Below are 14,524 nucleotides of genomic sequence, written 5' to 3'. Positions count from 1 at the left end.
GAATTTCATGTCCAGTGTTGTTTTGACTGCCCACGCCGACAGTCTGCCTCATTATACTGCACTGCATACAGGTGTGACTGCACCTCATAATAATGACTCTGTACTGAGAAATATACACACTCAATCTCAAGCACCAGTTTATTCACATATGTTTATGGCAGTAAATAAACATATATTATGTTGGTTCACAGAGTGTTCTATGGATGGAATTGATGGATTTCCACATGTGCATGAGAAGTGTTGTCATCCTAACTTCTTGACACCAGCAATATCAGCGTTATAGTTGAATTATGTCATTGCTTATATTTTTGTTATTGTGTGATTTCAGTCAACTGTGGTGTTTAACCTCTAGCACAGCCATATGTTTAGTATAATGCCCTATACTTGGACTTAACCCTGCAGAGATTACAATGGAGAAAATGAAGATTAAGTTAACTATGCAAGTCATTTCTGGTTAACTTGTACAAAACCACTCAGCCGGAGCAATACTTAACCAGCACAGGGATGTTGGTGTGAGTCTGTTAGGACAACTGAGGACTAGAGGTGCTAGCTCTACTAGTGTTAACCACACTTATCAATCAATTCTGTGCTAAGCTGCGTTGAATGAATCATCATCGATTTCACCTTATTTTGTAAACATTTTCTTAACTTTACATTATCCAGCTTGTCCATATTTTCTGCTCCTGCTATTAGAAATCAAGCTGTTTTGAAAAATCCTGGATTAGTAAATTACATCACTAACTAACTAAAAACCAGCTCAGTGGAGTCTCAGTTAAACTTACCATCAAAAGCATAGTACCTGAAGCTCAAGTCTCGTCATCATAGTTGGATGCTTCACCAAACTATTCACCTTTGCCTCTGTAATTAATCAACATTGTATTTGCTGGAGCTGAAACTTGGCAAAGTGAAGCTAATTAGGGTACAGAGACAGCATTTCAGTAGTTGCCAAAACATAACTGCTGTGTTCTAGATACACTTGAAAATCAAAACAATTGTTTATTGGAAGGCTCAAACTTTTTTTTTAAGCTGCTAAAGGAATTGCAGGATGTAACCACTAGATCATTAGCATCACTCCCCCATCTGCATAAAAACCTGTTCAATCTGCTCTTCCAAATAATCTTTTTTTTAAGGCTCTTGTTAGAAATTGAAAAAAAGAGTCTTTTATTCTGTCACAAAGGTACAGGCTTCATGAGTGCAAATCACATCCTGAATTTAATTCATCTGATTTCTGACTAAAACTGCACTGTAAAATAGGTCACTCATTTTTATTTCTCTCCATGTGCAAAAATATGTATGTGTATACATAGGCAGTAACTGCTTTAGCATCCAGTCTCAGCTGTATGTTTCCAATGTAGCAGCTTATTGTAATCTTTCCCTGAGGGGATGTTGGTCAACATCATAACACTTTATGGGCAAGATCCTTTTTAGTTGGATAAGGATGATTCATTCAATAATGGCTTCATCATCCCATTAATAAATCAATTATATGCATAGGCGTTAAAAAACTCTTGATTATTTATTTTATGTTATTTGTAGTAAAGAGATTATTCTGTGTCACTATATGCTTATTAGGATGAACATTCTGGGCCAGGATTTAGTTCAGCCCATCATTTCATTTTCCATCCATCACAAAACAGGCTGGACTGTGAGATCCTTAGCACCTGTAATAGCATACCTGTGTGTGTCAGTGTGTATGTGTGAATGTGTGTAAGCAAGAAAGAGGGGGAAGAAAAACAGGTTCAAGGGTACACACTCTCTCTGGAGGTTTGCATTTTATTATTTTCTATGTGAGATGATTCTGAAGACGATAATGACAGGCTTAAGGATAGAGTTTAAAAACGCTTTGTTGACCATGTCTCGGAAGTTGGGTCTGAGTTCTTAGAGTTTTCTTCAGGCTCTTTAAGGGTGGTTTGGTCCAGAGAAAAATTAAATGACAAACATTTTGTGAAGGTTGAATGAGCCATACAAAAGGAGAAGGTTGAAAAAAAGCACAAGGATAGACTCTGACACAGCTGTTGCTCTTAAAGGCAAATGCAGCTTTCCTGCTGGTACATATGGATAATATCTATAAAATGGGACCAAAGCAGTGATTTGTAGACAGAAGGGGAAGTTATATCCATACTCAGTCAGGCTCTCCCTCAAAAGGAATAATAAAGCAGCAGTAACCACACAGGTTGAAGGAAATCAGCTTTGAAGTTGTGTTTTTGTCTCATCTCTCTTGATAAAGGGAGATGCAGGCACAACCCCCTCAGCACCCTCCTACTGCACGGTGAACCCCTTCTTTTGCTTTTCACCTATTTATGATTTCAGCTCCCTCTTTCACCATGTGGTTACAATAACGGGTCAACTCTTTGATTCGTTCACCATTCTATCATTAGGTGGAGTTATTTGTTCAGGCTAAAGATAAAAGAAAAAGTTGCACCCTGAAGACATCTTTCTGCTTCCCAAAGAGCTGCAAACAAGCATCTCTAATGATACTGTATGGTCAACCAAAATAATAGACAATCAATATGAGTTGTGGCCTATTAATTATGATTATTGTTCCTTTGCTGGGGAGCGGTGCATATGCAATGAGAGGTCATGCTATTTATGCAACTGTATATAAAAGCCTCCAAAGTGCTACTTAGATCTATTTAATGAAGGAAAAGGCCACTATTCCCACACCAAATGAGCACAAAAAATAAATAAAGGGATGCAGTTCTGTCATGAATTATGAATTATGGCATACCGTGATTAGCACGATGAGACTATTGAGCTTGGTTTTAGCTGCCTGAGTTCCCAGCTTCGAAATAAAACATCGATTTGACAAAAAGTCCTTCAGTAGTGCTATAAAAAGAGGAAAATAATAACAGAGACACAATATTTCAAGGATGGCAATTCTAACACACTCACATGTTGGTGACTGTATTCACCTTGAGTTGTATTAGATTTGTAGCACTGGAGTCAAATTCAACACAATTAGAGAAAAGATGGAGAGCGGAGAGTGTCGGTTGGCAAGATACTTGAAATGACTGATCACTGGCAGAGACAAATAATCGATATGTTCTGGAACAGTCTGTAGTCGTTTGTTATGTCGCACTGGCACTAATTTCCAGCACGTTTCTCTGCTCAGCTGAAGTATTTCCTACTGATACTCCTGAACTATGCCCCTCAATACTTCAGAGTTAAACGCTCATAAACTAAACGTATGCCTATCCATAACACCAGGTAGGAACACATACATGGGTGAAGTGTATTGGCTCTCAGTATTACACTGCTTTAAATCAACACAACTCACAGTTTAAGTCACTCAGAGTGTCAGCTCAATCACTCATATGACAAGAGTGGCGACTTACACAAACATCATGGTACAGCGGGAAATCAGCAGCGTTTATGCAGGCGTCACTGCAGCAAGTAATTCTGCACAAACCACTGCTGCAGGGGCTTGTTTATTTTCCTGCTGGAGTCTGACCAGCAAGGCGCATAAAACTGCAACTGGACTTTATGCCTCCTAGATAACAAGCTACAGGAGATTATATGTCTTGCATCTCAACATATGCCGATAATGAGGGCTGTAGGTCTACACAAAATGCAAAGTTGGATATTCTCTTCACTGTCTGGAAAACCAAGCTCAGAGCATCCTTTAATATGTAGTAAAAAACAATAAAGTTAGCCATAAATCCTGCTGTCAAAAAGACAAAAAAAGGAAAAGCTTTTAGATTTTCAGCTGAAACTCAGCATCATGTGAGCGCACAAGCTGTGTGGTTCAGATGAATGACTCATCAGTTTTGGTGCAAACATTCCCTTAACCATGATTTTTTCTCACTGCAAAATATAAAACCTCTCTTGTGTTTTCTTGAAATTTAACCAGCAGTTTGTGGAGCATGCGTACTTGATTTCAGCCGTGCCTCATGTCATATGTAACGCTCCTTCATGCTTGGAAGATGCTATCTTAAATACAGTTTCCAACATTTGTCCCCAGCAAACCTGGGAATTATACAAGTTGTTGTGTTGAGAATGAAGCTGATGCTAAAATTGCAACCAACAGTATGCTAATATAGAGCTCAGTTTTCTTTGATTTCTAATTCAAAGTGGAACATGCTTCAAGAATCATTCGTGTACAGAGGTGGTGGACTTGCGTTGAAGTTGCACTATTTTTTACCAGTCTTGCAACATAATAATAATAATTCAAGCTTCCACTGTAGGATCATTTGTAAATAGTATGCAAATTACATGGTACAAGCACGAATGGAAAAGTATCAACAAAGAAATGCCAAACAAAGACCAATGAATTCTTCAAAATGGTTCTGGATGGCAGACCAAAGAAGTCAGATAAACACATCTGAGACATATTTTCAAAAAGGCAGAAAGGATTGTTTCTTTGAAGAAGACATTCTCCAATGCTATCACACCATAAAATCATCCCACATAATGTGCCTGAGATGAATCGATACAGAAATCAGGGAATGCAGGTGTTTGAAATTATAATTAACCCAGAGCTGAAACCAGTACCTTAGGTTTGTGTTTCCTCTGCATGATTTTTTCCATATCTGTCCTAAACTAGTTATGAGACTTGATGTAATGAGATAATTGCTAGTTGTCTCTCCTTCAAAGTCCTACTTACAGTGTATCTGGAACATGTCTTTTTAAATGCACGTTACTGACCTTTCTCAGAAGTACAAATCAGGGGGACAGTGGTAGCTCAGCCCACAGGGACTTAGGGTTTTAAACCAGAGGGTCGCTGGTTCAAGTCCCAGCATGGACTAAGATTGGGAATTGTGCTGATAGCTGGAGAGATGTCAGCAAAATTTTCTGAGCACTGTCGAGGTGCCCTTGAGAAAGGTACTATACCCCCCAACTGCTCAACTAGGGATGGGTACCGAATTAGGTACTTTTATGGGTACCGAAGAGTTCCATATGTAGTACAGAGTACTAACTTACATAAAATCAAAAGATACCCGAATGCATCCTTGTGATTGTGAAGGAGTGGAAGAGTAGGTTTTCTGTGCTGGATATGAACACAGCAATGCAAGGTAACATATTGAAGAATACAAATTTTAAACTGAAAAAATTTGAGACTTTTTATTTGACAAGTTAATATTTATTTCCACAAAAACACACAAAAGTACCGAAAATTGGTACTGATGAGACGAAACCGATTGCCATGTTATAGGCATTGATACCCTATCGTTTCAAATGTGAAAGGTACCCATCCCTGTGCTCTACATTTTACGCTGCTTTGGACAAAAAGTGTCTAAGTGTCTGAATACTAAATTTTCTCTTGTGTGTGGCATCTTCTGCTCAATGACAAACTGTTTCTGAGTCAACAGATTAGTTTTCTGTCACACCAGAGTTCAACTGCTGTGTTATTTGTTGACTTCAGCATTTGTGAGCATTTACTATTGTGCATCCCTTTAGACAGTATAACTGTGATCCCACAGTTTTTAAAATATGAATATGCTAGGTAGTTTCTTTAGAGTCCTCTTTATAATAAAGTCGAGGGTACTCAGTGAGGTGGTGATAATGTGGTTGAAATCTGTCTAGTTTCCATCTAATGACACCCACTGCACTTCCTAACTTGTCTGAAAGTCGTTTGAACCGGACCTTTAGTAAGTTATTTGGTAGATAGTGGATATTTAGCAGGCAGTCGACTGTGATGGCTTAAAGTTCACTTAAGCCCCATGATTGATTGGTCTCTTATCTGCAGGAAGATGTATAGGAGCAGCTAATTAGATTTGATCACTTACAATTGCTCCTTGGCCACTGAGTAATCAATGCAGTCTAATTATTGTCTAGATTCTCCTCCCATTTTCCCTTACTTCCTTTATCAGTTTCTTACTTTGCTGTTTTGATCACCCCTTCCTCTATTTTCATCGTTTATTTCATGCTTTTTGTTTGCATCCCTTTTCACCAGTGGGTTTTCTTTCCTTGGAGCTCAATTTCAATCTGTTTTATCCTTTTCCCCATTCTTCCCATTTGGCGGCTGCTGAGCTACATTGACAGTTATCCAAAAGGAATAAGCCAGAGTTCCCTTGTTGGTAATGTCATGTTGGTGTAACACACACACACACACACACACACACACACACACACACAAACAGACATTTGTGCACACTGAGACATGGTTTATTAATTTAAAAACAGCCATCCAGATCTGCATGAGGAAACACACAGACGCACACACACAACTGCATACAGACTGCACTATGTGTGTTTTTGGAAGACAGTAGAGGACAAATGCATGTATCATACCTTGCAGGGGAGGAAGGGGTGGGGGTGTGTACTCTTGTTCCTGTGAATAAAAGAGAGGTGTCCAATGATGTGTGAAAGAGAAGCTGCAATTTGTCCTCTCCCACCACCCCTACCTTGGATATCAAAACACACACGTACACACAAACACAGGCTGGTAGAAATGAACAGTGTCCCAAAATGCACCAACAAGGCCTGAGAATAGAAACGCTCTCCAATATTCCTGTCCCATTTGTCTCAATCGGCCTGCTGTCCGCTTGGTCAGTCTTAGGGTCTCAATGGGAATACAGAACAGAGTGCAGCTTTTTACACTTACTCAGCCTCACCATACTCAGTATCTCTCTGACCTTTGTGGCCTTGCTGCATTGAGCAAGATACAACACATCATTCACAGTGCAATCCAACAACATGCCTCTGCAATTCTCAGCCATGCTTCCTTTCAAACTGACCTCAGTTGATATCTACACAAAGCAAATTGACCTTGAACAGCGAAGTTCATTTAGTTCTGAATAGGTTCAGTACTCCTCTGAACCTTAAAGGTCAAAGACTTACTGTTCTGGTCAATAAGCAAGTCAGATTATGAAACCATAAAGGGCAAATATACAGATGTTGGAGTTGCTCAGTTCAATTTAGACTACGTAGATTTAGTTCAGCTCAGTTTACTTTACGTGAGTTCAGTTAGGTTAGGCTGAGTACTGGGGACAGAAATTACAATGCAGATTGTGCAGGTGATTTGGAAATTTTTTTGAAAACCACGCTTTTACTTAAAAAGCAACAGACAACACTGATGTATTGGAGAATAATGGGTTTATCATAGAAAGCTGGTGAAGAGGCAGGACTTAAATGAAAGCTGGAAAAAATAATTTTCCTTTCTTATCACACACAGACAAAGCCATCCTTTTTATATCACTGAACAGAGAAATGATGTAGAAAATGTATTTTTCATTACGTCCTCCCAAACATTTGCACCCAGGCAAAATGCCAAAGATGTCCAGGAGATGTCCTCATGTTAAGCTCATGCACAATGAAAAAAACATGTATCATTTAAACCAAGGACACCAGGGACATCTAACACATCTGTTTGTAGTTTATAAAGCTGAGCCTCTTTCTGGAAAACTTTCAAAAAAGCACAGATTTGTGATCAAGAACAGATATGAATAGAAATGATGCACTGACAATTTTATCTTCCTTCCCCTTCAACAGGAAGCAACATGAACACCCAATGATACCTGCTCTGCTAATTTAATTTATGTACTCTGTGACACACTGTCTAATAATGATAATAAAGCAACTGGACATTTCCCCTAAATTTATCACCGCCCCCTGGAATTATCTTGTATTCATTGTGGGCTCTGACTGGCTAAGTACAAAGCAGCTCATGCTGGCCATTATCGATCCATTAATTGGAAAGTGGCCCATTGTAGTGCACGGGCTGGGCAGTACGGACAGACAGGAAGAGATGGAGGCTTAAGATCAGCCTGGGCTCTAATTGGCAGGAAAGAGGTTTCTATGAAGTGGCGTAATGTGCTTTTTATTGGCTTGTATGGGAGGTAGATGGTGGAAGGATGTAGCACACATGCTACTTTGAGTGCAACAAGTTTGTTTTCACTTTATTTCTGAGAGACGAGTGTATAATCCAGAGAACAAAGGATTTCTTTTGAATGTAAAGTACTCTAAAACATGTCTAGGTGAATTTAGCATAGTGTGTTAATGTGACCTTTTTTAATAGAATAGAAATGGTGTTACATGCACACGGATATCGTTTACTATTTGTTCTACTACACAGGTGCACAGAGCGTTAAGCCCTTTCAGAATAAAAGAACCATTCTTCGTTAATGTCCTTTCATGCTGATCTGATTCAGGGCCAACAAAGCTGAATATATTGAAAGTATGTCCAAGGACATGTCTTTGGCCATAAAAGTACAGAAGGGGCACATCAATATAAAGGCTTCCACCTCTCCTTTTTCATTGAAAAGCGCTTGCTGTTATCATTTCAGTGCCAAACTATCTCCAACATTCACTCTCCTTCTACTCCGTGGTCAGATTCCTTTTGATATCTTTCGTGGGTGTTTTCTTTTAATCTCGGCGAAGGCTGAAGTGCAATCGAGTGTTTAGGTAGGGATAAAGGTGTTGGCAGAAGCATGGAAGGTCAAAGTACTGAGGTGGCCTGTCTGACCTTCACACACGCTGCCTCATACTGTGCCACTGCAGAGCACGGATGACATTGAAATACTCTATCGACTGAGAGTCAAGCTGTGCATGTGAAAAAGCCTGGCACAAGGAGACATTACTCACTAAACATGACATTTCACTGCTATCAATTCAGAGCCTGAGAGTTGCGCGCTACATACGGGGTAATTATTTGTGTTACTATGATGAACACTGTTTCAACAGTAAGAAAGCCATTTCTCTTTGAGGTGTTCACTTTTCCTAACTCTGCACAACAAGAACTTTGAGATATCACTGTAATACTTTAGACCAAACACAAACACATTATTTTTGTCTTTCTGTGTTCCTATGGTGAATTCTTTGCTTTCTTACTTTCTTATTATTAGCAACATCGACATGCATGTCTGTAAATGCCACAGAGAAACTGGTTTCATTGTGACCTTTAATTCAACTGACAGCATTAAAACTATAATACTCCACACTTTGATATAATAAAGTAGAGAGCAGCAGACTGGGAGAGAGAGTTTCCAGTGCCAGCGTGATTGATCCAGTCTGTAATGCACTGCTGCATACAGTGCAGAGGATTGAAGAGTGTTTGTGCAGTATAGGGTTTATAGGAGTATTCTGTTATACTTGCTGCACATGCTCTACTGTTTCTCCATGTTGTTGTATACGTTAGATCTTACCCTGATGGTGTGTTTTTACCTGTATTGATCCACATATCATAAAGCCCCCAGTGCATGATCAGGTAGCCCCCATATCAAATAAACACCAGATGGTTAACACATACAGGCCTCCAATCTTCACAAACAGTTTCTGGAGAATTAAAAGCAAAAAAAAAAAAGTTAACAGTATTTCAAAGAAGCTTTGTTAAAAACACGAGGACATTGCATTTTAATTTCTTCACAGACTGTGCTGTTATTTAGTTACCAAAGTTTAGCTAACACTTCAACTTAATAAGTGCAAAGTTTCTCTGCTCATCAGGACTATTGTCCTAGCAGTTATTGATCATATTATGCCTGCCAGATTTGATGCTCAGCTCTGCGGTTTACTCTCAAATGGCTAATTAGCCTGCTTTATGTGGTTAATGAAATGCTCAAACCTAAATGCTATAGAGCTCACATCCCCCAGTCTTTTATTTGCCCCCTACTACGTCCTCTGCCACATTTTCTTTCCGCATAATTAATTATGTGTCACCGGGAGATCTTGTTTCACAGCACGATTTATTTCCGTAAAGCCCACTACATGCTTTTTTCTCTTTCTCTCTTCTCCACAGACGGACAATTTCCCCACTGAGCCTAATTATATGGGTAGCAGACAACAGTTTGTTCAGAGGTAAGGCATGGGGATCCATACCCGTCATTACATCGCAAACCTTTGTTTTCTGTTCTGCAATAGTCCAAACAAAGTGTCATAACACAAACAGTGAGTTAACTGGTAATTAAATGTGAAAAGGGATTAAGATGAGAACGTTCAACTCAGTTTTGTCTTTAACACATGATTTATCATTTTTAATAGTTAGCAATGAGTACTTATAAGATAAGATATAAGAAGTATTTAACTTCAATCTACTGTAATTCTTTTTGTTGATTCTTTTTATTTTTCCAGGTCTGCCCATTTACGTCCCTGCTTCTGCTGAGTAGTAGACAAATACAGCCACACTGGTGTTTGAAAGCTCTTTTTTTTTCACCTGTCTAGTAGTTCGACATTTAAAGACCCAGAGCGAGCCAGCCTGAGAGACAGCGGCCATGGGGACAGTGACCAGGCCGACAGTGACCAGGACACCAACAAAGGCTCCTGCTGTGACATGTCTGCAAAAGAAGCCCTCAAGTTAAAGGCCACGGGTGTTAGACCCCCACCTCTGGAGCAAGGTGAGCCCTCTTTTTCAGATTTGACTGCATGAGAAATGAAAGACTGCCAAACACACTTAGACCAAATGACTATCAATCCGCTCCCTGCGCTGAAGTTATTTGTATTAACGATTGAGCTCCTGACTTGCCTGAATGCTCACAATCTGAACCTCTACTCGACTACTTTATTCTCCTTTACTTTTTTCTCTGCACTCATTTAATGTGAGTGTATGTCTATGTGTGGTGTGTTCTAGGGTGTGAGCAAGTGCGCATTCCATACACGTCCTCAGTTTATCAAAGCAGACAAGCCCATTATGTTTTTATAAGCCCAACTACTTCAGCCTCTCCATTTAGTCCCCCTTCCCTGAGCAGCCGTCTCTGAAACTTTGATAATGGAACATGGAAAATGACTTAGTGAGCGGCAGGCGATGTTGCTTCGTAGTGCGGTGATTAAATATGAATAATTATTCTAAGCGCTGTGGGTCGGGCAGATTACACATGACATGTGTAGAACAATAACTCCCCAGATATAAGTTGTTGCAGTCCTCCTCACCTCAGCCACCTCGCATGATTAGTGCAGGATGAGGAGAGCCAAGAAAGACATGATTATACAGGGTATAATGGTATAGAGAGAAGAAATGGGGCAGGAGGATATGGTAGATTTCTCACTGCAGCTTCATCCAGTCATGTAGCTCGGTGTGGCCCATTACCTGCCTGGGAAAACAGATATTCCCGCAGAAATACAAATTCACTAAAGTCTCTATCCAAGCAGAATGTATCTCAGTGACTAGATCCAGCAGCACAGAGCTCTATACTGAACATGGATCCTGTGTAATGGTGCTATTAATCCAGGGAACAGAAGGCCTGTTTTACTCCTTGCGGAAGGACAATGACAATTTGTGAAACACTCTGTGCTGCAATATGCAAGTCTGACTAGATAGCGTTTTTTTTCTCCTTTTCATTGGTTTTTAGAATGAAAAAAAGCCACACACGTTGGCAAGAGAAATTGGCCAATTAAAAAGCTCCATATGTTTCTCATTTTGAAAATGTTCCCATTTAATTGTCCGTGGGGGACTGAAAGAATCACATTTATACGCACAAAACACATGACAAAATGTTGTGCTAGGCCAAAGTCGGGCATTAAAAGCCACCACTATACAATATTATTCATGGAACTATACTGCTATAGATGGATTCTGCCAACTATTGCCTGTCCACGCACCTTTATGTGAGTTTTGTTCCACCTGTCTCCTTTTGACAGACTCCCACAAGAGATTGTCGCAACAATCCACAAATAGAATCGCACACACACACACAAAGCTCATCGACGGTGGAAACTCGGCAGAAGGCTGTAACCTGTCTTCGCCTGATTCTCACTCATCTCTGCCCTCCCATTTACTCTCGCCCTGCTGCTGTGTTTTCACCCCCGCTCCGCGACTCGCGTTCCACTTCTCCACCTCTCCTTGTTTGGGGAAATCGATTGATGTGAGATTAGACAGTTAACTGGCTGCAGCTGGCTGTGTTTAGCCAATAACATGTGGGCTTAGCTAAGCTTGTGGGGGAGGGCAGGGGCAGGAGGCCAAGGCATCGTTGCAAAAGCGGTGATGAGGAGTGAGGGGCGGCGAACATCACTCTGGCTCTGTTCCAGTGTGTCTTTATTAAGTTGCAAGGCTACCTATTGAATACTCAAAAGCAGCAAATAATTTCTTACTCTGAGTTAATGTTTACCCAAGATAGCAATGCGACGGTGAGATTTTCAGCCTCTCAAATTAATTTGTCATCTGGTTGGAAAGGTCTGAATTTACTGTATGTTACATTTCCTCCTGTGGATGAATCTCGAGACGGTCCCCTGCCTGTTAAGCTCAGGAGTAGTCCCATATGCTTCTTTATCTAGAGCAGACCCACTCTTGTACAGGTAATTTATTACAGTAATTGTCGGCTTATTAAGGAGGCTCAGTAAGACGTAAAAGCTTAAATAGGAGGATATGTAACACAAGGAAATAGGGTGTAATGTGCTGCTCTAAATTTAGCCAATGTTAACTGTGTTTGTAAAAACCATTCTACGTGCCACCACATCACACAGGTACGGGGTATCTTTTATCAGACATCGACAGAAAAAAGAAAAAGCAGCTTGTCACTGGTCACCGTCCCTGGGGTCGTCCTCCTACAGGCTTATTTTCTTCACATCTCAGCACTTAGCATCTACCTCATAGGTCTCTCTCCTCACCCCCCTCCCCTCTCTCCTCTTCTTCATCCCATCTTAAGTCCTCTGTTTCCCTCCAAGCATAGCCCTCCCAATTACTATCTGTAGCTGTCTCTGCTTGCCTGCCAGGACACTGTGGCCTCATTCACTGGCAGAGTATAAACAGAACTACAAGTGCCCAAAGCATGTAGTTCAAGTTCCAATCAATCCCCAACCCCGTGTCACTTCTTGGACGCTATGGTTGCTAGTTTGTAGCATACAGTGCAGACATACTTTTGCCCTTCTCATTTCATTGTGTGATTTCACAACCCTGCAACACAATTTTCTTTCCTTAACTTCTTCCTCTACTTGTATTTCACCACTTTTTTCCTCCTATGCTAATAGGCATTGTGAGGGAAAACTACACAACCCCCATTTCTCCATGCATGTAATTCATCTTCTCTGATATTCGTCGCACTTTTCTTCCAGACAACATAATCTGGACATCTTCGCGCTAGGGACTAGTCTCAAATTGATTAATTAGCCCTGCAAAATTGGTAGCAATGTATTAATTAAGCTTAAGTATATCAAATCCATTTTTTGCCAGTTTAAACGGCGATTAATTGATGCTCTGACGCGTCTCTAGCAGACGCTGATACGAGCTCGTCTGGCTCCGGCGGAGTGGCTGGCAGCACATCGCTCGCCTCTGTGGAGATGACTGCCACAGTCGCTATCACGAACAGACAGGCGGCAGTGGTGTAGGGAGATGTTACCCACTGATAGGGCTGTCCGAGGGAATGGGGAGAGAGAGAGGGAGGGATGATGGAAGAGGAGGAGGAAGAGCGTGGAGGGACACTGTTTGACAGGGATACGGCTTGACTGTACCAGCTGACCCAGCCTAATTAGCTGCGATCGGAGTGTGATAATCAAACCGCCTCCTGCCTTGTTTTAAAAGCAGGAGGCATGAGTGGGACAGAGAAGGAGGAGGGGTGAAGAAGAGGAGGATGTGATACTACAAGGACAGGCTGGATACAGTGAGGAGAGGCAGCGTGAGATGTGCTTCCGTAACAGCGCAGTAAAAGGCGATGAAATTGGCTTTTCCCTGTTATTTGATAGAAACCCCAACCCCCACATCATCCTTCAGCTTGTGAATAGCTTAAATAAGGGAAATGCCAAGGATTTATCAAATGCTCTCGCACACATGCAAGCTCTCGGTTAGCTCACCAAAATTTTTGTGAGTGCACACGTGCAGGAATATATGCACTGTACACAAATACTTGATGATGTTAGCAGTCTATATAATTGTTCTTAATAACCTCTGTGTTTACATGATGCTTTTCTTCTCTGTGGGTGTTGTGTGATTTATGATGCTGAGGATGTCAGGATGTCCTTTGAACACAGTGTAAGCACAGTTGTATAAATGGCATGTAATTTTGAGGAGGTGATCAGCTGGTTCCTTGATGTCTGAAAACCTACCGAACATATAGAGAGTATATAGAGTATAACATTAGTGTGGTTGGATGAGGAAGGACTGATGGGATGTTGAGGTCTTTTTTTTGTTATACTCTGGTTCATTTTAACTCAAAGGCTGAAACAGAAAGAAAAAAATGGAAGGCCTTGGTTCAGTTTAAATCTCTCATTTAAAGCATTTTGAATGGAAAAAATTTGCTTTTCATTTCTGATATGTACTACAAGTTTTTGACACGTGTTAGCTCTTGAATGCTTTTCTTTACCAGCCTCTTTGTATAGCCTCATTTGACATTTTTGACGTTAGTCTGGAGGAATGTTGTCCTCTTTTATCCTGACGCTCTGCAAAGCCTTGTGGTTTCAAATGTGGAGTTTACCTTTCACATTAAAAGATATCATACTGTTAGATTTAAAAATATAAAAAAATGTCAAGGCCGATTTATTCCCATGGCTGAATTATTTTCTCCTCCATTTTTACCGTCCTCATTGTAAAGGCAGGTACAGAAAATGTATGCTTTAAAACGATGTTTCTATTTTATACTATCAATAATACCTTTGTTTGCATTATGACTTGTCTTATAATTCATTAGCAGCATAACAAAGGGATTATGATGTCCTGAATTACAAG

General features: G+C 40.5%; 1 protein-coding gene across 1 annotated transcript in view; it reads left to right on the top strand.

Moving 5' to 3' along the window:
• Positions 1-14,524, top strand: part of pcdh17 (protocadherin 17) — a 59,520-nt gene that overhangs the window by 14,592 nt on the left and 30,404 nt on the right. The window contains exons 3-4 of the mRNA XM_074666414.1: positions 9,674-9,732; positions 10,096-10,268. Of these exons, the coding sequence (XP_074522515.1) occupies positions 9,674-9,732; positions 10,096-10,268 (232 nt within the window). The remainder of the gene's footprint in view (positions 1-9,673; positions 9,733-10,095; positions 10,269-14,524) is intronic.

The sequence above is a fragment of the Halichoeres trimaculatus genome, unplaced genomic scaffold (genome assembly GCF_033239565.1).
Source record: "Halichoeres trimaculatus isolate MK-OKI-2021-1 unplaced genomic scaffold, fHalTri1.1 fHalTri1_scaffold_3, whole genome shotgun sequence".
Classification (NCBI taxonomy): Eukaryota; Metazoa; Chordata; class Actinopteri; order Labriformes; family Labridae; genus Halichoeres; species Halichoeres trimaculatus.
This window is presented reverse-complemented; position numbering and strand designations above follow the sequence as displayed.